The sequence below is a fragment of the Meleagris gallopavo genome, chromosome 8 (genome assembly GCF_000146605.3).
Source record: "Meleagris gallopavo isolate NT-WF06-2002-E0010 breed Aviagen turkey brand Nicholas breeding stock chromosome 8, Turkey_5.1, whole genome shotgun sequence".
NCBI classification, from domain to species: domain Eukaryota; kingdom Metazoa; phylum Chordata; class Aves; order Galliformes; family Phasianidae; genus Meleagris; species Meleagris gallopavo.
The window spans coordinates 4143405-4170604 of NC_015018.2; the positions used below are offsets into that span (position 1 = coordinate 4143405).

General features: G+C 42.9%; 1 protein-coding gene across 1 annotated transcript; it reads left to right on the forward strand.

The window, feature by feature from the left end:
- A1CF (APOBEC1 complementation factor) lies at positions 1 to 26532 on the forward strand. The gene is given in 13 exon segments (XM_003207801.3): positions 1 to 107; positions 4091 to 4234; positions 6742 to 6775; positions 6778 to 6875; positions 7610 to 7740; positions 9137 to 9375; positions 12564 to 12728; positions 16170 to 16267; positions 17052 to 17322; positions 18740 to 18948; positions 21374 to 21510; positions 22195 to 22328; positions 24152 to 26532. Coding segments are annotated over 12 exon segments (1767 nt in total). The 5' UTR covers positions 1 to 107; positions 4091 to 4135; the 3' UTR covers positions 24304 to 26532.
- The last annotated feature ends 668 nt before the right edge of the window (positions 26533 to 27200 follow it).

A 27200-nucleotide genomic window follows, 5' to 3' on the forward strand; every position in this document is an offset into this window, starting at 1 on the left:
CCTTTGGAGTTTGATATGACGATTGGGGAATAGCCGGAGTGACACGTCGCAAACTCCCCATAATCAAGGAGAGCTATTCCTGAGCGGTGATCTCCCAGATTGCTCAGGTAGGCTGCTGCCCTCGGGATTATCCCGCCATGAGGTTTTGGGGTACGAGGAGAGGGCTCGGAGAGCCACCCCATGGAAGGGCCTTTTGGCCGGTGGCCTGCACTTGGGGTGGGAATGGGGAGGCTGCACCATGCTCCTTTCCCTGCCAAGGTTCCACCATGGGGTGCAAGCCACCGATGGGGCAGGACCAGGGTGCCCTGCATCCCCCATGCTTGTCCCTGCAGCATCTGCCTTGACACTTCAATAAGCAGATAAGGATGTTTGGCATCATCCCTGCAGCTTCTTCTTAGCGCTTTCCTCATGCTCATAGCCTATGGGTGCTAAAAAATGAAGCCAGACCAGGCTAGGGGGAGGAGGGATCTTCCCTGCGCTAATTCGATCTTGATTTGTTAAAGTGCAACTTCTGGGACTAAGCATTAGAAACCGCTTCAGCAGACTCGCTGTCTTCTTACTCCTCATTCTCTTTGCAAAAGATCAGCCTCATTTTCAAATGCGATTGCTGCTCCTAAAAATCTCAGTTTTCACTAATCTCTTCCAAATAGCTGGCTTTCTGCCCAGTTCTTGATGCTTCCCTCGTGCTGTTTTCCTTGGTGAAAGAGAAGGCAGAGGCGGGTGCGGGAGGAGGCTGGCTTCAAAGCATCTGACACATCGTGATGTTGCAAGTCTAATGGGGGGAGGAAGGAGGCCACGCTCGGTACCAGCCATCTCCTCTGATGGGCTTTTTGGTGTGCACCATGTGCATTTAGTAATGCGGCTGTTTCCAAGAGAGCAGTCACCTTTTGAAGCAATATTAAAGGCAGTTTTTTTCCCAAGATTTCCATACTGCAAACACTGTATGTCAGCACTGCTTTTCCATACCCACGAGGCACACTGCATCTAGGGAATTTATACAACTTGCCTTTAGATACCTAAAAAATCCTACTTTTTCTGTTAGACAACCTGGAAAACACCTCCTCCCTGTAGAGGAGAGGGATTTCACCCTTGTTACTTAATTGGACTCTGTCCTGCAACATGTCTCACACAAACAGAGCTGGTGCATCTCACAGCTGCCCAGGAAACTTCAAGCACTTGATTTGATGAAGAATATAAAGAACAGTTCATACTGTGGATATACGTATGGGAAGCATGCTCGGAGCCCAGAGGGAGAGAAAAGTCCAAATCCTTACAATGAAGAAAGATGAAAACCTAAAGTTTTCTCCAGTAAGCACATACTTGGGCTATTAGGGGTGAGCAGTGAAAGCACTCATTTCCAAAGGCTTTTATCCACTGTCCGCATAGGGTTAACTGCTGTAGGACAGCCTTTGCTGGATGTGTCCAAGCGACTCGACACACTCAAACAAGAAGGCTCATCGATTGGAGCAGGATAAACAGGGTTTTGTTATCTCATTCATGGAAACAGTAACCAGGTTTCTGCGAAGGGCTGCAAGTGGACACTGGGCAGAGCAGGGTCCAATCTTTCCTCCACTGCAGGGACAGATGGACAGAGGGACGAAGTCTGCATGCTTTGCTGGCCAGGAAATGATGCGTAGAAGTGGTTGTAAGGAAGCAAACGATGTTGCGATGAGTTTGTTTCTCATTGATAAAGTACTCAAAAAAGTGCCTTTTGTTGTTTTGGCATTTCAGAGGTTTAATAGAAACCTAAAATAAATGGTAGCATTTGCTGCAGAGAAGGAAAAATCAAATGCAACAGTGATCTGATTTAAAATCATATTATTGCCTTCCATTCCTAATGATCCAGGATTCTTGGTTGTGGGTCCGTAACAACAGTATTGTTAGAAATTTGGTCAGAAAGGAGCATGAAGTAGGAGATGCGCCTGAACAGTCTGCACATCTGGAGATCCTAGCTTCAACATAAACACCTACTGAATAAAATGCATCACCTTCCTATATTTCTAAAAATAGTTTTCATCGTTATAGCCATTATTAGCAGCAATTGATCTAACGGTCAAGCCCTTGTAAATGATTGAATTCCAGAACTATTAACTCAATTTCACGTTTTTTGTTAAATAATGCTAAAAATATTGTCTTAATTTGCAGCAGGCATTCACACTTCCTAAGAGCAGCCATGAATGGGGAGTGTTCCTCCTGCCAGGGCAGATTTGCTAATAGATTAATGGACAGAGAACAAAGAAGGAGGGAAATAGTCTTGTTTCCTCGGTCCCATGAAAGCGACTCTCCTCCCTTGTGCTCACCAGAATGAGGCTGACACCTGCAATAAGGGAAAATGGTTGCAATCCTTCTAAAGTAAAGGATGTGAGGGCACATTGGGTCAGCTGTGGGCAGATCCCAGCCCTAAAGGCACAGCATCATGCAACCACAGCTTCTATGCTGCTCTCAAACTCTAAATCGGGATTGCTCAGTCCCTCTCTGCTGGAGTACACAGCTGTCTAGACATGCTGCTCTCAGATAGGCTAAGATGTGCAGGATGCCTTACAAGAAAAGATCGTCTGGTCTTACCAACTGAGGCAGAAGTCCAAGAGGTATATTGCTCCTGATATAAACATATCAACCACGAGATGCGTTATTCTCACTTGTCACTATGGCTTGCTCTCTCTACTCAACAAGAAGCCATCCCCTGGACTGAATGTTGCTGGAAATGATGTCAAGGTTTGGGATGGATGTGACATGCCTACTCAGATGGCAGGTGTGGAGACATGTGGCACCTACAACACCACAGGCAAATGCATTTGGAGCAGCCAGCAAAATCATTCAGGAGTAAGGGAAAATGCTCTGAGGCTGCCCATCTACCTAGGATGCTGCTTGAGACAGAACTGAGAACCTCAGCTGTTATGGAAATGCACTGAGGCTCAGCTGGTTACTTCCCAGCATGGTGGAGAGATGCGCCAGCGGCTCTGCTTGGCCTCAGTGCCAGGGGAAATCCCACCTTGTGCCATGCCAAACCCAGCTCTGCAGAAATCAGCAGGCATGGGAACTGTGAGCATCAGAGGGGTTCAGTGCTGTTCTTGACAAAGGTGCAGTGGGGTCATGGTTGGGTCCCTAGGCTCACTCTGCTTTCTTAGGTGTTAAAGAAGCCCTTCTGATCAGAATAACATGAAAAAAAAAAAAAATCAAACACACTTAAATATGGGCTTGATTCTATGAAAGATAAACCAAAACAATAATCAACTCCAGTTGCTGTGGAGAACATTCATTTTGCAATTAGAGATGGTAGAGAGCTATTGTGTGGTGCAGCCCAGCTCCCAGCACCTGCACATAAGTAGTAATTAAAACACTAGAGATCATTCGAACAAAATCAGAGACAAAGCAACTCACAAACCCAAGGATAAATAGCTCCAAAATCTGTCATTAAGCAGACGTCCTCAAGCTGAGCACTGCATCTGCAGACCCATGATGCTTGCATAGATTCAAAACTCAATTCAAATCTGCAATTCAATTGCAGATTTCAGCTTTATAGTGTTTATGGCCCAAAAAATAAACTTAAAAAAAAAAAATCTTCAATTAGATATGATTTAAAACTGCAGTTCTGAATCAAAACATCTGAACCCAGGGTTGTCTCCGCCCTGAGCCTAAATACAGGTCTGAGCACACCCACGTTCCTGAGTTTTCAAAAACAGCTCAATTCTGGTCCCATGTCTCACATGTATCACAGAGCACTGGGCATGGCTTGCACCCCACCCCTTTCCAGCATCAGCATGGTGCTGTGGCACAGAGGACTCAGTGACATGTGGTTAAAGTAAGGGCAGGCACCCTGCGCTCATTTCTCTCCTAACACACATGCACATGTGTGCAGTCTCACTGGACAAAATCTGTTTGTGCGTTTTAATCCTGTTTATTTTCAAGCACCAGGGAAGAGGGGGATATTTTTCCTTATTACATGGTCTGTAGTTGGTTTTATTTTTTCATTTTTTTAATCTCAAACTGACTGACTTACGAAGAATGATCCTGTTAGCCTTCTCAGGAGAGTGGACTTTCTCCTCCTAGCCATATTAATTTATTTAATTTATCTTAAATTTGATTGCAGTGAGCACCCCTAATTAACCTGATTTTTTGCTGATAATTACTCACAATGGAATCAAATCACAAATCCGGGGATGGATTGACCGGCACACAGAAAGAAGCTGCCCTCCGTGCATTAATTCAGCGAACAGGATATAATTTGATCCAGGTAGGAACTCACAGTCACGTCCTTTCATGTGCAGTGTTTGGTTTCGTCATGAAGCACCAGGGGCTTGTGCAGTGAATCTGCATACATGAAGCATTCCTTGCTTCTTCCTCTGTCTCTGTTTTTCTCTAATACACATACTACACAGAGCTGTGCATAGTAGGGGCTGTCTTTTACGCAGCAGCACTGGATTCCTCCTGACAAACTATGTTAGGGGTGAAATAGCAATGCAGCACGGCTATGTTTTGGGAGTGGTTAGTATAGCTGTCTACATGCTGTGGCTGCAGTGTCAGTGGAGCAAAGCAAACCCACTAAGCAAAGATTCAGGGGGGCTTGGGCCCAGATTTGGTCATGGTAAGTTCAGTATGAGCACCAGATCTACCTTTGCATGCATAAAAGTGCAGGTGCCTTACCTGCCCAAAACCAAAGGTTTGCACTCAGTATGGCCTTCAGGGTCTCCAAGCACAAAGCCTCCTCTGGTTATAGCTCGTGTAGAGTGGGCAGGTCCTTCAAAATCATTTCAAGAAGTTTTCCTTAGTCAGCATGACCAAAACAAGCTCGTTTTTCAAAAGCATTGGGTAGTAATATGACTGACCTTGCATCCTGGTAACTGAAAACGGCGAACTTTAGGCTGGTGGTTGCCATGAACTTGGCCTCGCTTTGCATAGCACTAGAGGGCACAAAAGTCCAAAGCAAAAGCTGAGACTCCTGGGAAAAAGCATTTTCGTATAACCCTTCATTCTGTGCATGCCCCAAGACCAGGCTGACAGCTGGGATTGCTGCACTCCAGGAGCCTTTCTGTCATACAGGAGAAGTAGCATCTCTCTGTATTAGACTTCCTGTGATTTTCTTTATCCTGATTTTCAGACTTTCATACAGTTACATCTGGCAATAGCTCAATTCCTAAACCACAGATTTCTGCCTACTCGCCCAATCAGAGCCTTCTTCTTTCTTCCTACCTCTTCCCTTTCTTTCAAACTCAACATTTTCTCTCTTTTCTTTTTTTATTCCCTCATTTCTGCGTCTCTTTTGGCATTTGTTTCCAGCCTAGCTATCATTGTAGCCAAATACCTTCTTCCTCAATACATCCCAGGGTCCCATGTCTTCAAAGAGGGAACAATGAAATTCTCCTTTCCTTCCAAGACCTCATCAAGATGAGTTTGGTGAGATGCTGCCTTGAAGCCACAAATGAAGCCACTCTGGACTGAGAATAGACTTTTTTTTCCTCTCCCAGCATATAAGCTCCCACATATTTTGATAAAATGAAAAGTGTTAACCATTTGTCTCTCACTCAACTTAAAACAGAATGCTAAAATAATGCCATCCTTTTCAGATTGTTACTGATGAGATGAGCATTCCTCTAAATGACCAAGGCTTCTTCCAGTGAAGAGCACAGACAACCATAACAAAATATACAACCGTAGCTTCTAACAAATGGCTCAAGAGACAGAACATCCCATGCCAGCACTGTGCTCAGTTCAGTAAACTGAGATCAGAGAAATAGCCATAAACATCATGATCTTCTCATTAGTTTGGCTTTGAAAATTTATTTGTAATTTCAAATAGCTCCATCAGTATGCTGGACCTATTTGCAAAACAGGAATGAGCGTGAATAATTTAGGGCTGGTTACAGGATTAGGAAAACTGAAATTGATTGTGGTATATTCTTATTTTCCTGAAAGAAGCCCTGCTTGCTGTAAACTTATGTCCTTCATGCTTTCTTGGTAAGCCGTTCAGACATTTCCTTTCCTGGAATAATCCAGGGTGGGAAATGACTATAGAAATATCAGTAGACAAAAAGAGAAAATTAACCAAAGTGTCAGCCCTCTGGACACAAGGCATCACTGTAAGAAAAAGAGAGCAGGAGTGGGAAGAAGTGGAGAAGATAGGAGGAAGGAGAGAAGAGAAAGAAAAGAATGGAGAAAAAGGGACAGAAAGAGAAAGAAAGCATAGAAATGAAGGAAAAGAGGAGAAGTATAGTAAAGGTGGTTCAAAATAGGAGAGGATAACAGAGAGACACTAACCTAGGGGAAACATAGGCTAAGTGGAAATAATTTGTGCATATGGCTCATCACATCTTACGGTATCACTGGGTGCCAAGTCCTGCTTCTTGCAGGAAGAAAGTCCTGGCTACCCAGATGTCTCCTTTGCCCCAACATTGTCCAAGAGGCTGTTTGTCTCCACTTCAGACATCTGAGTTGTAACAGCAGTCTCTCACTGAAGGTACTGATGCATGTTTCTTAGAAAAGCTCAGCTAAATACAAATCAGACCCTTCACCAGCATAGTAACTGGGAAATTCTGGGCACAGATTTGACGGTGGGACAGCCAATGCACACTTGTGTCCTCTTTTCTTGAGTCCATAAAGGCTGCTCCTTGAGAGGAAGGAGGGTGTTTGCCTCAAGCACTCTGGAAACGGAGCGTGCCATAAATTTCATTCCTCATAAGGGGTTGATCATATCCATGTTTGAAGTCTGCATTTAAACAATTCTTTTTCTTTTTTCCATGGTAGGAAAATGGGCAGAGGAAATACGGTGGCCCACCCCCGGCTGGGACGGCCCTCCGCCAGAGAGGGGGTGTGAGATCTTCATTGGGAAACTGCCTCGAGACCTTTTTGAGGATGAACTTATACCCCTGTGTGAAAAAGTAAGACTTTGTGGCAGGCAGTTACTGAGCAGAGATTATAGATGCTCAGCTCTGCCTTTCCAGCCTAGAAGTGATCTGTCTCAGACTGCCCTTGGTTTAGTGGCAGCTCTCCCGACCTCCTGCCACGATGCCTTCTCACCATGACCAGGGCTGATCTAACACTAGAACTGGTCCTGCTTAGAGTATGAGGGAGGTTGTTCCCCCTACATTTGTTTTCAGCTGTATAAAACAAGCTTCCCTCCACCTAGGAAATGGACATACCCATCCAACTGCTGCACACAAACCTGAGCAGATGATACCATTCAGATGCCAATGGCCATGCAGTCCTATTGCTGCCCCTTGGCCTTCCAGTTTCAGACCCTTTTGTTTCCTGGTGTCTCTACTGTATCTCAAAACTAGAGCACAGACTCCTTGATGGGGCAGAACAGAAATCCTGGGGCTGCTGGAGTCAGTGCCAAACTCCTTCTTAACTCCTCCCTCCCACAACTCTTCTCACTTATGCACTTTCATCCTTTTTTAATGAATTTTTCCATTTATCAGAAAAAAAGGGCAAGAAAGTAGAATTTTAACTCAGTATATTAATCATTCATTAGTATATAGATGATTAGCTGTAGACAGAAGTATCCAAAGAGTTCTGGCATGATATATTCAAAGAAGTATCTATTCTTGTTGAAACACCTCCCCATCTTTCAGGCAAACACCTCTTTAGGAATGACTTTCTTTCTGATTTACAGATTGGCAAAATCTATGAAATGAGAATGATGATGGACTTCAATGGCAACAATAGGGGCTATGCATTTGTAACCTTCTCGAATAAACAGGAGGCAAGGAATGCAATAAAGCAACTCAATAATTATGAAATTAGGTAAGCATGGCAAACGCTTTCACACCTACTTTAAATCATATGCTGTATTAATCTGTGTTAATTAATTTTTGTCCCTACAGCCTAAAGAAAGCTTCTTTAGACACTTAAACTTTGTAGGAAGTCACTGTTTATTTGCCTGTGCAGTCATTGCTTTATGCTGTTGTCCAAAGGCAGTACATAGCACTCAGTCTCAGAATCTTTTGCAGGATATTTCTTCCTTATGGATAAACTAAATAAAAATTCTACCAGAACACTGGAAAAAATACTTTGCTTTGGATCAAATTAACAGATGTTGAACCACTGTTGCTATGTTTCCTTCTGGGCTTTTGCTGATATATTCCTATCCACAGTGTCTCACGTGAGCTATACTGCAGATATGTCCAGGGAAACAGAGCAATTACAAAAAAACCCAACAAATTATGATAAAAACCAATTGACAAAACAGTGACATTTCTTAATAGGTGGAAACAGAAAAATTCCTCCTGTTTGTGACTAAAAATGGGGAACAAAACACACAGAAATCAACAACATATGGGTCTATCAATACGTTTTGTTTTGATTTCATCCCCAGTTAATTTTTTTCCTGTTCAAAGTGGGATGAGTAGATGTCTCTGCTTAGAAGCATTTGGAGATCAACCAATTTTAAGGCTCTTATTTTATTTGTTCTAAATTATGATTGTGGTTGCTTTACTAGGAGCCCTAAGAATGAGCGAGTTGCAAGGCACAAAAGGGAGTATGGAAATGAGATTTTTATCGGAGGCTAGGGGGTCTTAAATATCAGACTTGAGCTACTTTTACCTCCTCCTCTTATTCCGCTTGTTCCAAAGACTCTTCTAAAGAAGTTAAATTCAAAGTTTTTAACTTCTCAAGACCTGCAGGAGGTACTTGGAGCACAAAGTGGTGAGCAAAGTGCCCATAAGGAAATCTTTCCTTGCGGTCTGCACTGCAATGGGCATCAGCAAACTCTGAAATAGTGTGTCCTCATAACAAGGGATTTTCTTTCCCCCAGAATCCCAGCTGTGAGGCTCACTAGGAAGCTATGAGTCACTGGTGGACATAACAAATCCTGGCTTACACGGGTGGCAAATCAAGAGTCCCTGTGATGTCCTAGTTGGTCTGTGTAATTGCCCGATAGCAGCTGTTTTTGGAATTAGTAGAAGGGAGAATCCCAGGAGTCAAAAGGAAAATTTTGCTCAGGTTTCTTCTTGATCTCAATTCCCTGCTTTACTTCGATGTCAAATCTAGCAGAGCTTTCACTTTGGACCTAAACCCTTGCATTGAGCAAGACCACCTGAATTTCCGTTCCAAACGCCTTGTGTTTTGGGACAAAAAGGAGATTTTTTTTTTCCCTCTCTCCAAGTGCTCCTGATTAGCCAGCAGTGTCATTTATCCACAGGAATGGGCGTCTCCTCGGAGTCTGTGCCAGCGTGGACAACTGCCGCCTGTTTGTGGGGGGGATCCCCAAAACGAAGAAAAGAGAGGAAATTTTAGCAGAGATGAAGAAAGTTACAGACGGAGTGGTGGATGTCATTGTCTACCCTAGTGCAGCTGATAAAACCAAAAACCGGGGCTTTGCTTTTGTGGAATATGAAAGCCACCGGGCAGCAGCAATGGCCAGGAGAAAATTGCTCCCAGGTTTGTACAGGTGCTGAGGGCGGTAGGGGCAGCTTCAGCGTAGCAGATGCATGTGTACACCTTGCAGTAAAGAAATCTCCAACTGCGTAACCAAGAAAGCAAACACTGCTTGGTTTCTCATCTTGGTTGCCAATGATTCACTTTAAGCAAGGAGGGTCCCCGGTATGCTGGGCTGGCTGCCGGAGATGCCCTGAATCTGGGGTGTGGTATAGGGGACTCTGCAGACCCTGATTTGCTGCCATGCTCGTTAGCCAGGCACCTCATTTAGGAACCTGAAATGATTAAAATATAGCTAACTGGATCTAGCTGTGCGTATCCATACAGCCCTGTTATAGGATATGTATTATCCTGTGTTCACCTAGGTTTCCAAATAAAACATCTATGATCACTTGGGAAGCATCACTTGGGGAAGGATCTAGGAACATATTCAGCTTTGACAATGTACTGAGGATGCTCCTGAAAACTAGTATTTTCCATCTAGAAAAGAAACCTCAAAAGAGGAATTGTTCTAGAATATAAATAATATTGATAAGAATTCTGTGTCATTTAGTGCTGGGGACATTGTGAAGCAGAGAGAGGATTGATAGGTGATAAACAAAGGAAACACTTAATTGCATTTGCATTGATTTCACTGTTGTTTTTTTTTTTCCTTCATACTTTTAGTTGCTCAGCAGCTCTAGTACTGCTTTGTCAAAGACAGCTCACTTGCTGATGAAAGAATTAAGTAAACCTGCTTTGAGACTTATCCCTCTCTCATCAAGCTCACCAGTCTTTAATCCTTTCTATATGACGGTCCATTAAAATCATATCTTTTAAGTCATCTTGTTGTCAAAAATGAGCAGGATTTCAAGTGTTAGTATCTATCTTAGTATTAGCTATAGTGGGATATCTCACACTGACTCTTTTTCTTTGTATTCTGTGCTTTCTGCTTCAGTTTAGCATGCTCCTAGTTAGAAGAATGTTTACTGTTAGTTTTTGCCTCCGCACAGCTTTGTCATGAATTCTATATTGAGAAGGAAGGAAGGAGCAAACACAGGCACCTCCACTGATGGCAGCCTTGAGGGAGCAAAGTGTTTGAAATCCTGAGCAGAGACAGTGAAACAGATGGGAACGAGCATGTAGCCCTGAACAGCCCTGTACAGTGTGCTAGTGATTTCCAATTTAGGGACATTTTGGTAAACAGTCTGTGGAATTTCATAGACCTGAGCAGGAGCCAGAGTCTTCTGATGTTGCAAACACACGGGAGGAACTTGAAAAAGGTTTCAAGCCAGGACTGAATTGTGTCTCCAGCTGATGCGTTGGATGAATGTGAAATAGAATATAATTATTAAGTTATTTCTTTGACTTTGAAACTCTCTTCTTTCTGAGGGAGCATGTAGAAGAGGTAGAAAAGCTCAAGAAGTAAAATGCTATTTATGAAAACCTTGTCTTGTCTCCAGTTTGAATAAGAAGATGGGAGAAGACTGGGTTCTAGCAAGCTGGAAGTGCAGGAACCAAGCTTATCTCCTTAGTACGAATCAGCCAGGTCATTATTTTGGCCACTGAGCCGAAAATGGCAACATTGAAAAAGGAGCATGGCCTGGATGAGACTTTAAGCAACCTGGTCTAGGGGATGGTGTCCCTGCCTATAGCAGGGGGGCTGGAACTAGATGACCTTAAAGGTTTCTTCCAACCCAAACCATTCTATGATTCTATTATTTTATTTTAGCTGGCTACTGTTAGCTGCCATCTTTTTCTGCCCAAGTCAACTGAGCAGCACAAAAAGCTGAATGTAAATCCCATGGAGCTCTGCATATTCTAGCTAATTCACAAGCCTTCCTAGCAAGGAGTAGACCCTCCACATTTTGTTCCTTCAACTTTTCAGTCTTATTACAGAAAAAGAAAAAAAAAAAAGAAACAGGTCTCCAAATTCTACCTCTTCTCTCAAATTTTCCTGTATTTTGGAGCTCCCATCCCATCCTAGATATATAATCCAAGTGGAGATGCCATTTTTAAGATCTCTCCAAACATGCTTATTGAGAGTTTCACTTCCTCTCTGCAAGCTTCTCCTGAGTTTTAGTATGCTTTCAGGCCTTGGAGGACCCAAGCTTCATGTCATAAAGATAAAAGAAGAAAAAGAAAACCAGACAGGCCTGGTTACTCTTTTAGGGAAATTTTCAAAAGATACAGACATTTCATTCTTTTGGGGGAATATCCAGCAGTGATCATGTTTCCAAGTCAGAGAATGGTCCTCACTGTGCATCCAAAGCCATGTTTGCCGGGCTGATGAAAACTGTCAGAGAAAAAGCAGGTCACAGGGGACAGCAGATGTACAGCTCTGGGTGTTGAGGAGTGGCCGTATTTCAGCCACTCTTGAAGAGGAGCAGGAAAAAGGTCTCCTTGCAGGAGACAGAATGGACTGGGAAGCAATGCTCATTGCAACATCGCATGGTTTTGAGGCAAAGCTGTAGCCATCAGTTTTCATTATGTATTGAATGTCACTAATTGGCTAATCAATTACTTAATGGGTTAGGTACTCAATGCAAATGATGAAGGACCTCAATGTGATTGATAACACAATGACAACATTGTTTTTAACTATCTCTTCATTTGCTCCTTTTATTTTCTGCCCCTCAACAGCTCAATCCCTTGTGTATAAAACCCATACTGCTTGTCCTCCACACCCTCATTATTTTTCGTTTCCCCTTTTTCTACTGCTTCTGCTGCAACTTCACCCAATTGTACCGGCCCATGCAACTTCAAATACTTGCACATGGGGACATCTTTACTTTAACTGTTTCACTTCATCCACTGGGACTTCTGGATCCCTTTTCAATTATCTAGGGAATTAAGAATTTGCAACCAACGGGGATCTTTAGAAGAAAAGTATATTCATTAAAATATTTCCCTTTAGAGAGCACTTCAAGGAATGCAGATGCTAGTGAGTCATGCCGTATTTTCACTTTTAAAATTCCGGCTGCTGCATTTCTGCAGCATCTAAGGCATTAGTGGGTGTATGCTGAAAGTGGGGACACCTGTTTTTGAAAATGAGATAACTAAAAGGCAGTACTTTGTGCTAGAAAGACTTCGTTCCATTCCCTTTGTAGAATTGTCCTACTCTACTGTTCACACTGCATATGAAATAGTCTGTGAGCAGAAGTGAGAGGAACAAAGCCTGTCTGGCACTGATGATGTCAATCCCTTTAAAGGAAGGATTCAACTGTGGGGACACCCTATTGCTGTTGACTGGGCAGAACCAGAAGTGGAGGTGGATGAAGACACTATGTCATCAGTAAAAATTCTTTATGTGAGGAACCTCATGCTCTCAACCACTGAAGAAACCATAGAAAAGGAGTTCAACAACATCAAACAAGGTAGGAACTCACTGACATAGTAGCCCTTAAGTAAGTACGGCTACTGCAAATGGAAATAATTTTTCATTGATAAAATGCCAAGAGACAAAAATAACAGATTTTCTGCTATGAAATGTTTGTGTGTAATGCCACAAAAACTGTCCTTAGGCTGAACTCCTATCCAACATGCACACCATGCCATTCCACCAAGGGCTGCTAAATTCCCAGCTACTGACACTATCAACCTTTTTATGACAGCTGGCAACTGGAAGAGATCCAAAGTGATGTGTGGGGATACCCATGTCATAAAAATGATTTTGAGTCATTTGTGTCTTCCTTTAAATGAGAGTTAGTAAAACAACTGGGTAATTTCAGCTTCCTTCATCTACAGAAAGGAATGATGACAGAAATAACAGCTGTGATTTAAAACAACTGCTCTTCATCAAATCTATCTGAACGCTGAATTCTACTGTTTTTGTATCAAAAATATTCTCCCATAAAGTTGTGAATAACCAAGAGGGACTTTTTATAAGGGCGGGTAGCAGCAGGACAAGGGGAAATGGTTTTAAACTGGAAGAGGGTAGATTTAGACTAGATGTTAGGAAGAAATCCTTTATGTGAGGGTGGTGAGACACTGGAACTGGCTGCCCAGAAAAGTTGTGGATGCCCCATCCCTGTAAGCACTCAAGGTCAGGCTGGATGGGGCTGTGAGCAACCTGATCTAGGGTGAGGAGTCCCTGCCTATAGCAGGGGGTTGGAATGAGGTGATCTTAAAGGTCCCTTCCAACACAAACCATTCCACAATTCTATGATTTAATGCAGGAAGTGAGGTATCCCTTCATGGTATATACTGGTGTGTGTGTATATATATATATATATATATATATATATATATACATACATGCTGTTAGGTTGAGATTTTCAAAAATCAAGTCATGTTGGGGGGGAATAAAAATCCTACTGGCTTTCAAATGAGATTCTATTTATGAGCTACTCCAGCTTTAGAAAATTCCACCCAAAAACAACAAAGTAAAAATAACACATTTCTGCAGCTCTCCAAGCCACACAGTCCATTTAGGCATTAGTAACTTACATTGGCAATGTGAAATTACCTTTCATCTCATTCCTGCTAACTTCCTTCTATTAATTTTTAAAAATACACTTAGAGCTTTTTTTCTTTTCTTACTTTTCATTTCTGCTCTATACATTTCTTTCTTTTTTTTTTTTCTTTTTAAGTAGGCTGCAATACGAAGTCATTATGAGATCTCTTTGAGTCCTTCCAATGATACCAGCTAGTACCCAAAGTAACCACTAAGTTGTTCCCCCCAGATTAAATGTCATCCCATCCTCTTAACTATATCCTCCTTCATTTATTCAGTTATGTTTCTGATCACTGAACTGCTCACACTCCCCAGAAAAACAGTCATATCTATTTGAAATTTCGGTGCTCTGCTCTTAAGAGAAATATTCTAGTGGTGTAGGTTGGTTTAGCAATAGGAATTAGTACAACAATTTAAGAACCAATATATTCCTTTAGCAAAAAGAATACAAGTGATAATTCTAAAACTTTCCATTTCAACTTTAGTGGGTGAAAAATCTTGTTTTCCTCAATAATTTTGCACAGGAGACATAACAGAATAATTTTATCTTTTACCTCAGTGATTTTGCCTCACAAGAAGCATAGGAGTCACAACAGAATACTTTTATCTTTTGCACCTGGTAGGTGCAAGGACATCTTCCTCGAATTCTACATATATTGTTTTAAAAGTTGCTCACTACGGTCTAATAAGCAATAGAAATTTTCCAAACTGGGGAAAAGCCAGTTAAAGGCCTCAGTGATTAAGCTGAGTGTGGAAAATGGAGAAGAAGTAGGTGGGCACTCAATCACCCTAGATACCACTGAACATGCTCAAAGTGACATTGGCACATATCTATGAGACCTTGAAAAGGAATTAATATGTATGCCAATGTACTGCATATTTATGTCTTAACTGTTCAAATGTAGAACCTGAACTCTGGAAGAGCACGCTTGCTTGTCAAGTTGCCCGGTATGTGCCACGAGGAATAAAGGAATGCCACTTTCTAACACCACATTGGAGAGTTTTCCCCCTGGATTTCGAATGACGCTAGTACAACAGAGGACTTGCTTCTCCTTTAGTTTGCCTTTTTGTCACTTAATCATTTTACTTCTCATGCTGGAAATTGTATTATGTTTTTACTTGCTGTGGATGTAACCAGCTCTTAAAGCTGTGCCATGCTTTCAAAGAGAAATACCGTGCCTATGAGGAGTAAAACCTGAGCTGTGAGGATAACAGATGTAGTTGAAGTTATGGTGAGAATACGATCAAACGAATCAGCAAGAGGCTGCAGTGATTCATCTCCTGCTTCAGTTAGCTGCCACCAGGAACACCACTTACGCATCCCGAGTTGTAATACCCTATAAGTATTACCCCTTAAATCTGTGCCAAATCTACAGCTGAAGGGCTTCTTCAGAAACAGGCATCACTGAAAAGCCCTGCCCCCACTCCCAAGTCATCTCGGCAAAAATCCCCCTCCCTGGAAAATTTTCCATTCAGTTAAATGGGCTCCAGCCCTCAGCAGCTCAAGTGGGTGATGCTAAAAGCTGGGTTCCATAATGCAGCATGCTCTAAAGAAGAGGAAGGGAAAATTTCAAAACCCAGAGAGTTAATTAAAACCTTGACTTGTAAACAAGGCATCAGCATACAGTGCCTGTAATTTTGGGCTTAGAAAATAACTGTTTGATCCCAGGGGGACACAAAGGGCTGCTTACCATCTCAGTGCCATTTTGCAGACGTGCAGGCTGCTCCAGCTGTGGGTTGGGACAGGCTTCATTTAGTCCCCTGGAGCTCCTAATGCTTCCCTCTAAACTCCAAAGAAATATTTTTTCTTCTGCAGTTATTTAAGTAAGTGCTTTCTTGCAGCAATAACATATTTCCCTGTGTACTAGTTCAGCTTTAAAAGGGAAGAAAGCAATAGAAGAGTAATTCTGGATCCGTTAGCTGTATTTCCAAGATATGTTTGGGGGTGTATGTACATACTAAGTGCGTGTGAAAACACGGAGATGGTGGTCACACACAGTGCTGTTACTTGTAGCTAACCAGGTCCCGGGTGCCTTCAGGTCCTGAGTGTCTGTTACAGAAGGGAGACATAAAACCAAAGAAAGCCTCAGAGCATTTTGGACAGGAGCAAACCACTTCGGTTTAATGGCAATCTCGATGTTGTCTGAACAAAAAATGTTTCTGTTTTACTTGAAATAATACAGTCATTGTCTGCATTTTTCCATGGTATATACATTTTAAGAGGTATGAAGAAACCATACACTTTCTTCCACTTAGTCAGCTTTTGCTTTCCAAGGGTTCACAGCCCAACACAATTGCTCATTCTGATCTGTACTTTCCAACAAACACATATTTTCAACTGATATTCCAATGTTTTCCATAGGTGCAGTAGAGAGAGTAAAGAAAATCAGAGACTATGCCTTTGTGCACTTTAACAAAAGAGAAGATGCAGTCGATGCAATGAAAGCCTTGAACGGAAAGGTAAAGCTGCTGTAAATGTGAATTTGTGGGACTTATTTGCACAATAATACATATAATGCAGCTAAAACAAAGCTGCCTGACTTATTAGATACAAAAAAACCCTGAAGGTCCTAGCATTTTTCAGTCCACAGGTAGATTTTGTTGTGGGGAAAAAAAAAAAGAAATGAAAAAAAAAAGACAAAGCAGTGCCAAAATGAGATCTAGAAAAAGAATGCTTTTGAGTTCCCTCAGCTTGTGCTCTCATACTTAGTTCACGTTCACCAACAGAAACACTGAAAGGGAAGCGTGTGAATGGCAGAGAGGGACAAACAAGGTCAACTGTAAACATCTGCTCCAAATTTGGAGGCAGACTTGCAAGGAACTTCCTGTACTTAGTACTTTTTTGCACTGCATGCAATTCACGGTGCTGTAATGCAAGAGTTTTTCCCAAAGAGGTGTTAACCCTGTTCCTATTGTTAGTGCTACTGCCGGTGCCCCATAGGAGGACATATAATCTGGCTGATCTACATACTGCTTTGGAGGGAAGGGAAACTTTTCGAAAGGTTTCGCAACTTTGCTAATTCAGTTAAATAGCCCCTGCTGACTGGTGTCAGGGCTGGATGCTCTATCCAGGTTGAATATTCATTTACCCAATGCCTTTTTCCACCCATGGGAGGATTCTGGTTGAGGTAGTTTTCTCAATTTTCCCATTTTATTAGTAAACCACATGGGGAAGCTGCCTTCTTAGGATAATCCTCTTGCATTTTGGAGACTGCCTCACCCGTGTGCTTCCTCTGGTGTGCAGGTGCTGGACGGGTCCCCCATTGAGGTGACATTAGCCAAACCCGTTGACAAGGACAGCTACGTTCGATATACCCGGGGCACGGGTGGCAGAGGAGCCATGCTGCAGGGAGAATATACCTATGCCTTTGGCCACGTCTACGACCCTGCTGCCACCTACTTGGGTGCCCCAGTGTTCTATGCACCCCAAGCCTATGCAGCCATACCCAACCTCCATTTCCCAGCCACCAAGGGCCTCGGCAGCAGGAGCATCATCCGGCCCCCGTCCATCAGAGGTAACTTCAGTCTTGACATTACTCAGCTCTAGCAAGCTAACTCTTCCTGCGTTTGGGGGCTATTCCCTTGTTCAGTTCTGTGCTTTGGCCTTGCCATGGATCCTGCATCCCTTTGAAAGAGGGATAGGAAAGAGTTTGTAGTCGCTGTCCTTCCCAAAAGGCATGGTCATATTCCAGCAGACTAATCAGGGAATGAAAAAATAACCGGTCCCCAGAGTGAGCTTGAAACAGCTTCCAGATCTCTCTCCTTCCAGGGTAAATAAACTGAGAATCCTCCTGGTTTTGCCCCAGCAGGGAAAACCAAATAAGACAATTTTCCTTGCCCTTCAAAGCCAACTCCATTAGCCGGCCACAGGCAGTGCCCTTTGAGGTAGATCCCCTTCACTTTGAAACCCACAGGGAAATTTTTACCAGTCCTAGTGCTTTCTGACCCAAAGCTGCAGCATTTCCCAGGGAGTTTAAGACTGTGATGAAGCAGTGCGAGGAACCAAAACAGAAAGAAATTAACTAACAAGAAATTAATATTGTGCTTTGGGATATGTGTTTTTTTTTAAACATATAATAATTTTTGTAAATATTTATTATAATTATATGATAATTTTATCTAACAATATTTTAATTAATTTTAATCTAACAATAAGTAGCCTACGAAAACAGAATATTTATGAAGATAGCTGAGGTTCTGTCTTTGAACCCATATGGGTTCATATGGGACCAAAGCAAATCCCCACACCCATGCAATCCAGCCTCTGGTACATGCAGAAATAAGTTTCGGGGTTACAAAAAAAAGAAGAAGAAGAGACATGCCCTTTGGTTTATCTTTCAAAGATTATGCCAGTGGCAGCAACCTCGTGTTTTCAGCCCTTGGCTATGCCAAAGGGATCTCAATGTAGCTAAGGTGGCAGCCCGCCAGCCCTCTCTTGCCTTTCATTCTCCCCAAACTCCCAAGCAGGGTTCTTTAAACAAAAATGTAATGGGGGTTGAAAAATGGGCTTTGTTCTATATAAGGGAGGAGTTGTCAAATATCTGAGTTCCTCTAGAAACTGAATTTATATTGGTGAGTGGTGAGCAATACTTAACTCTATACAAATCTGGTTAGAAAAGTGTCACAAAATAAAAACTGACTTGTGTGGGAAGTTGCACTTCCCCTTGGCTGCTTAGGGCACGGGAGATGGAACTGGGTGAAGAGGAAGCAGGGTTCCCCCAGCACTTCACACTTCCACCCATTCCAGATCCAAAAGACACAACAATGACGCCGAGCCACAGCAATAGGCTGCTGGGGGGCACCTGCCTACCTCCCTTCCAAACTCCAGCTTCCCAGGCCAAAAGTTAGTGAGCCTAACTTTTCCATTGCAGGGACAATCAGGGTAACTTTTCCGGTGATTTGATTCAGTTTAATGCCTTCTTACATTCCTAGAAATTTACATGAATGTACCTGTAGGGGCTGCGGGAGTTAGAGGACTGGGAGGTCGCGGCTATCTGGTGTACACGGGCCTGGGGCGTGGATACCAGCTCAAAGGAGAAAAGAGGGGAGAGGATAAACTCTACGACCTCTTGCCAGGAATGGAGCTCACGCCGATGAACCACGTCACACTAAAGCCCCAAGGTGTCAAACTTGCTCCTCAGGTATGTGCAGGAAAGGTAGGCCAGGGAACTTAGCCTAAGTTGCTACCAGAAAAACAGCCCCTGCTTGAATTTGCATTGGTGATTGAAAACTACATCCATTCATAAATCTTTAAATACGTGAAACAACAATAATAGCACTATTTGCATCCTGCAGCGTGCAATTGCCTTGCTGGAGGACACTTCCAGCTCTCCTTTGAGGGAAATTCTTATGAGCTCCCATGGGTACGTGATGAAATCCAATTATGATTCTCCATCCTTAAAAATACTGTGGAGTAAAGAAATTCTCAACTAAAACGGACACAGTAAATAAAATGCATCATTTGGGACTTCAACAAGGAACTATTTCACACAAATAGAAAAATAGTAAACATCTTTGCTGGGAAAAAAAAATAGAATCATCTGTTTTCCAAACTGGCCCTGGCATTGCACAGAGCTCTGCTGCCACAGTGCTATTACTCCAATGCAGGACAAAGAAGGAAAAATAATGGAGTACATTATCTAGGTGTGTATATGCACATAAGCTCATGCTGTCTCCTGTGACAGAGCAGGAGAGCAGGGCTCGACTGAAACTGAGAGACAAAATCCTAAGCCATAGATTCGTGTCCCAAGAATAAGCATGGGACAATAGCCAGCCAAATGCTGCAGCTCAGGGTGCATGAGGAGCCTTTGGTATTGTTGTGTGCATGGCAAAGGGATCCAGATCGACAGCTAGGGATGGAGCAGAACAAACCCAGAACAAGGTCCCGAGGTTTCACAGGACACTTCTCTTCCAGCAGCTCCCCTCCCCTTGAATCATCCAAGAAGTAAGTTGCACCCTGGATATGAAAGTGTATCTCTGTCTGATAACATTTAAACTGCCACAGCATCCCATTTACCAAATGTCTATAAAGCAACCTCTTCTTCAGAAACCTGCAGAGTTCTTTACTCCAAGTTACTAATGTATAAGAGGGGTGAAATAGCCTTACCGTTGCTGCACTGCCTTAGAGCAGGTGCAATTCAGCATTTTTGCTCTTCCAACCCACAATGAACCCCTCCACTGCCAGGTCAGTGCGTGCCAGACAGCACAGAAACAGCATTGGCCACTCACAACACCAATTTTGGGGGGCATGTTTTGCCAACAGCTGAGCTCCCTAATTGCTCTCTACTGCCATTTCACAACAGCACATCCCACTCAGTCACAGCTTATTTCAAGACAGCCTCATTCATACCTGTCAGCTGGACCCTGATGCCTACCTCCATCTTTATAAATGCATCTCCATCACCGAGAATTTACATGGTGATGTAACATGGCAAAAACAACATCCGTACAGAGACTTTGGGACAGCAGGGAACAGTTGTCACTGCAGCCAAGAAATCAGATAAACTGGGAGGGGTACATGCACAGAGCAGCAAACTTCAGAGCTGTATCTGCAAGATGAAAAGCCGCGTTAACATTTACATTTTTCATGCAGTTTTTAAATAAGGTGTGCTGCAGGAAGGCTTAGACTGTAGATACTGAGGGTCTCCAGTCCAACCCAGTTCTCAGCTTCATGCCTGGGGACATTCCTATTTCAATAGACAACCAGAACTTTTGATCTTCTGTCCTGCTTTGGAGTGCCAAATTGCCTTCCTATGTCACTGAGATGTAGGTCCTTCTGGCACTGAAAAATGGCTGGGGAGACCCCACCTTCTGCTCAAGTAGGAAAAGCCCCAAGACCCAGCAACTCCTCAGCTGAGCACTGAGCGTGGTGGAGCTATCCCCACAGCTGGTGGGGAGCACAGGAGCGTGGCATGTCATCAGACCCAAATGGGACAGAGAGCATGTGGGTTAAAAATAAGAATACAAAGTAAAGCCAAGAGCATTTCCAGAAAGTGATTCCCAATTACTGTGGAATAAGCTGTGCTAAGTCCAAGGGCAATGCGATTCAGCATTTCTCTTTCAAACGAGGAGCAGAAATCGTCTATTGAAGCCTGAATAATTAATTGGATGGAAACACAGCCTTTTCTTCTTTCTTTACACTGTACCCATTGAGGGAGGGAGGCACCAGAGCAGTGAAGATAAATGCAACCGTGGTACTTTTAGAACATTAAAAGACACGCATAGATGGAGCTTCTGGGGAGAATTCAGATAAAACTGTGCAGATAATAGAAATTACAGAATGAAATGGCTAATCAGCAAAATGACTTCCAACTTAATGGGGTAACAATTAGCTTCTAGAATTGAGGCATTTTTAAGGTATAATATGCTAGATGAATCTTGTATTTCAATGTGAGCTGTAATATCCTATCTGCTGTTTATTTTTACACTGAGACCTGAGGAACCTGCCTCTGCACCCTGGAAAACCCTCCTCCAGGGAGGAGGTTGAGCAGTGCAGGGGTTGGGTTGGAGCTGGGACAGGAGGCTACGTGCAGCAATTAACCTGAGCTAATCCCTTCTTCTTCCTAGATCCTGGAAGAAATCTGCCAGAAAAATAATTGGGGACAGCCTGTTTACCAGCTCCACTCTGCAATTGGCCAAGACCAAAGGCAGCTCTTCCTGTACAAAATCACCATCCCTGCCCTCGCCAGCCAGAACCCCACCATGTGCGTAACTATCTGAGTTTTCTGAAATTTTTCAAAGCATATTTAACATAACATCTGTCTGCAAAATACAGTGGCACAAGTTCTATTTCCAGGATTATTTTGTTGGTTTTTTTGTTTGTTTGTTTGGATTGTTGTTTTTTTTTTTTTAGACTATTAGGGAGAAAATCGTCCATAAACTAAATAATAATAATAATAATAATAATGATTTCTGCCATGCTTAGTAGGCTTTTTATGGTGGTTCAGGACTTACAGAAAGCTAGAAATCAGCAGGCAAAGGGGTGCATATTAGAAGGAGAATGAAACATACAATAGTCCACAAAGGGAAAAGAAAACAGCTGGTAGGAACATGATGCTAATTAGGCCCCAAATACGATCTTAAGCACTTCTGATCTGAAATACTGCTTGCGGTGTATTTTAATGAGAATGAAAGATTGCAGCAGGGTTTCTTTTGGACTGAAAATAGACAACACGCTCTGAAAAGATGTTGTGACCAAAATCAACACAGGACTGATAATCTGATAAGCTGGGCTGCTACAAGAAGAGAGGCAGTGTTAATGCATCGGCGCAATAACACAGTGTTTCTATTCAATATGTGGTATCATGCCAACTACGGTTGGATTAAAATATTACGCAGGAAAGGCCTAGAGAGGAAAAAAAAAAGTTAATAGGTTGTTATGTTCACAGCCATCCCTTCACACCTCCCAAGCTCAGTGCCTATATCGATGAAGCCAAAACCTACGCCGCAGAGTACACCCTGCAGACACTGGGGATTCCCACTGAAGGAGCAGAGGTACCTCCTGCAGCACCAGCTTTTCCAGGTATATCAATGTCTGTATAGCAGAGGTCTCCTACAGTGTTATTTTTCCTGCATTATTCCTTATATGTCAGGAATTAACACGCTCACGGCTGCTGAGGACTGGAGCTAATGCTCCAGTTTGCAGATGCCTCCCTTCAATGGGAGCAACACAGGACACAGGACCAGATGTTTTCCTCATCCGTGATGCATCACCTCTGTGGACTTGATGGCTATGCTCAAGCCAGTGCCACTCTAGTTGACTGATCCATGGTCAATCACCCTCTTCTGGCATTCCAGCTCCCTTTGAATCAACACGCTGAGTTTCACTTGCAAAAAAAATGGCACAGAGTGAAAGCCAGATCTGATCCCATCTCTCTCCCACCTCTACAGGGAGGTTTATTTTTCCAGTTTGGGAGTTTGCTCCCAGGAACTCTTGTAATGAGCCAGAAGAGCTTGGGAAATCATGAAAAACATAAGCCAGGTGCAGGAGTCCAGCTTGCAGGCATTGCGCTGTGCTCCCCAGCATAATGGATATTCTGATGTAGTGGGAATAGCATTTGCCAAGCTGCACATGAGGAATGCATTAGTCAGTACTACTGAATTGTTTGGAGTGTCTCAAGGATGGATTAAAAAAAAAAATCTATCCGTCTTCCTGCCACAGGAGTCCACAAAAGCCACAGAAAAATCAATTTGTCTGGGTTTGTGCAAGCTTCCGCAGTGTGGAAACAAAATGGGCTCTTTATTGAATCCAGTCCCCACTTACTGCTTAATTATAATCTCTCATTTTTCTTTCATCCACCCTTATTTATTTGTCTTGGAAACTCAACAAATAGACACACATTAATATTTCTGCCAGCAGCACACACCGGTGCTTGGCCTGCACTCACTGGAGCCCCACATAGCTCAGGCCATGCCCAGGTAGCAGCTCATTTCTCTTAGGATTGTGCCAGGCACATTTTAAACAACATATTTCTTAATTCCCAACCAAATTGCACCTCACTTTGCTGATGGAAAGAATATACTTTAAGCGACCACAACATTGAAATCATCATGAATTCCTCATGCTTCCCCCCAAGGAACCACCTTCAGTGAGGCAACATACTCCTGGCATTGCCCAATATCTCCATTTCCTGCCCCAAGAAAACTGCAGATCTGACTGACCTTGAGTCAATCCCAGTGGTTTAGTCAAAGATTTTGGATCCTGGGAGGTGTAGTCTGGTAGCAAAGCCAGCAGGCACTCCAGTTTCTCCTCCCACTTTGGGGCATCATCTCAATTCTTTATTCACTCATAGCAAAATACTGTGGTCTGGTTGATGAGTTACTATATATACTCTGCTTTCAGACAAAGCATCCCCAAAAGATGTTTGTTTTCCCAATGATTCATTTTGAATCAGCAAAGCTAACATTTTCCCATAGAAAATTTCAAAGCCTTGAATCCATGTTTCCCATTAGAAACTGATAGGAAAAAAATCCAGTTTGCTAAATATTTTCTCCCTTGTACTGCATAAAGTGTTTTCCCTCTTCTCTAACACAGCTGTCCCAAATTGCATGTATTTGGGCCACAAAGGATGTCAAAGCCATGTTTTTCCCAGCTGTGCCAATGTCTTCTCTAAGAAAGATGACCAAGTTTTCTCTGCAGTGTTTCATTTCCTTTGTCACGTGTGGGAAGCTGTGTACAGTACACCTGTCTTCCCTTTAATGAGTTGTTTCCTACATGATTCTTATTGACAACAGCCTTCCCACTAAAAAAAAACAAAACAAAACAACCAAACACTAGGCAATGGTAGATTTTTAATGCCTTTTCATGAATCCACATTTCTTCTCTCTCTCTGTTTCCCCTCACAGGATACACCATTGCTAATGCTGCCACAACAGTCACAGCCACTCAGCTCAAACAGGCAGTGACAATGGGACAGGATTTGGCCACATACGCCGCATATGAAGCCTACCCTGCCTTTGCAGTTGCTGCACGCAGTGATGGCTATGGAGCATTTTAGCCCCGTCTTTGTGAGTTTCCTTAAATCAGACAAGGGTAGGAAAATTCTCAGTCTGCTAATTCTTACACCCTCATGATTTTAATCTAATCTGTCACCCGAAGTTAATTTTTAGTCAGAGTTTCATTCTGTTAGTTCTTTAGTTTCACAGTAGGACATTAAGGGAAAAGGAAAATTAAAAAAAATTACTCAAAATCAAATTTCATGTTAGAAAGCAAAATCTCAGCCCGGAAAACCAGTGGTTTTCAGGTGTGTTTATGTATATGTGTATATACACATATGAATATAAACACCATCGTGTGTGTGTGTTTACAAGCCACAAACCATGCTGAAATCAGCCTTTCCCCTGGAGGTTTTGACGTGGGGCCGGGGAAGGAGAGGTTGTCCCAGCAATCCCCAGTACACAGCAATACTATCCTCTGTTCATCCCAAACCATCAGCCAGGCAAACCCCAGAATTTCTCCAACCAGGCAGAAAACAGCCAAAGGAAAGAGCCATTGATCATAAATTGTCCGCCCAGACTTACAGGCTTCTTTGTACTCTCCTTCATGATAATCTGATTTTAACCAAGAGGCAAGCATTCAGGAGAGTTTTGTCTCTGGCTTTGCTACTTCCCAGCTGTACCTACAATCACAAAACCACAAATAATGGCTTGTTTCCCCACCTCCTATCCAGTGACATATTCTGTGAAAAACAGGAACACTTTTTCAACAAATACAGTTGAGGACCAGAGAAGTGCTATTTATTCAGGCCAATTCTCTACTTAATTAGACCATGAGAGCTCAGCCATTGCCTGGTAATGAGAGGCACCACTACACGAATAAAATGATATACAGGCGACTTTTTCAACAGGGTAGAAAGAGCCCTGTCTGGTTGATAACACTGCTTTATGCATTAAAGCAAGGCTGCTGTGATTCTTGCAAAAGTTAATTTAGCAGAATGGGCTTCACTGGGGCAACTCATGTCTGCCAGCAGTGCACTCTGTGTTCTGGTAAGTGGTGTGTCCACACGCCTTGGGGATGCTGAGAGTTCCCTCTGGTTTAAGGCAGGAGGGAATTGTCCCTTTGTTTTAGCCATAGGAAGAAGGAACAACGATGCCTTAAGATACAGGATAAAGCTGATATTAGATAATTATAGTGCATGCTTTAATCCTCTAGCCCACGCATGCTAAGAAAACTTGAAACAGCTCAGCCTTGCATGCTAACCTGGAGAATTTATGACCTGAAAGGCCGAATCCCTGCCTGGTTCTACCATGGCACTATTTCACTATATTTTCCTGCTTCAGAGGGTAAACCCAAGTTTCTTAGCCAAAATCATAGTAGCAGAAGTCTTCCCAGGGTGGGCTGGCATTGCCCATCAGTTCCAGCTGATCTGGCTCCAAATTTACCATCCAGACTAAATGATGTACTGTGGCACCATGCGAGCAGTTCTGTCACTCGAGATGGAGCTTTTCCCACATCCTTATAGCTGTACCAGCCACGATGATCTGGGGCAAGGTGCTGATGTGCAGGCTCCAAGTGTTTTGCATTCTCATACTTGGGCTGATTTGATTTTGCTTAGGAATGGAACAAAACCATATAAACTGTATAGTTTGCGTCACTATGAGACTATTTCTATTTATAAAGTAGCTCATTAGGGTGGTCCAAAAGGTATTACAGCCCTCTGTGGTTACTGTTCAGCACACTTTGATTTACAGAAAATACAGAAAATTTACAGAGGCTGAAATGACCAAGAGTGTTACTGGTACCGTAGCTTTACTTTCTCTTCTGTCTATTTTGTGTTTGAGAAAACTGCCAACGAATAATATATCCGTGTGTCTCTCTAAGAAAAAAAATACTAAGATTGGCAGAAAACATTTCTTGCTTTCCATGTTCAGTAGCTTTCGTCTTCAGTTATTTTCAGCTTTTTCAGTTATTTATATAAGTTCAGAAAGATGTCAAAGAAAAGGACAAGAAACAGTATTAAAGTGTGTGCATGAAGCACTTATTTTTGTACACTTAGTACAATATTTGTATAGAGTTTTAACACTATGAAGTGTAGAAAAATCACATCATCCATTTACTGGAGGATAATTGTGTATGTTTAAAGAGATTGAAGTGAAAATAGCATCTCAATCATCCTTTATGAAGAAATGATAACCGGGATTAAATTGTGTGAAGCAAATCTGTAATTCTAGAGTAATCAAAAGGCATTAACTGGACTTTGAAATCTCATTAAAACTTTTAAAACCAATATGAACGCCTCAATTCTTTTATACCTTAAGTTTTATCTAGAAGAGTCATCCTGTATGCTGTAAATAAGAGCACACTTTGCTCTGCAGGAATGGATCTGAGGTCATGAAAGACAGGGAGCTGTTGGAGAGGGTCCAGAGGAGCCACAAAGATGATCAGGGGACTGGAGCACCTCCCCTACAAAGACAGGCTGAGGGAGCTGGGCTTGTTCAGCCTGGAGAAAAGAAGGCTGCGGGGTGACCTCATTGCAGCCTTTCAGTACCTAAAGGGAGCCTACAGACAGGAGGGGAGTCAGCTCTTTGAGGGGGTAGATAACTGCAGGACAAGGGGAAATGGTATGAAGTTGAAGGAGGGAAGATTTAGGTCAGATATGAGGGGGAAGTTCTTCACTATGAGAGTGGTGAGGTGCTGGAACAGCTGCCCAGAGAGGCTGTGGATACCCTGTGCATCCCTGGAGGTGTTCAAGGCCAGGTTGGATGGGTCCCTGGGCAGCCTGGGCTGGTATTAAACGTGGAGGTTGGTGGCCCTGCATGTGGCAGGGGGGTTGGAGATTTATGAGCCTTGAGGTCCCTTCCAACCCAGGACATTCTGTGATTCTGTCGTGCAGGCAAGGTCACAAACTGCTTGGCAATGCTGAGAGTTTTCAACATGCATTTTGGTGGCACTGGC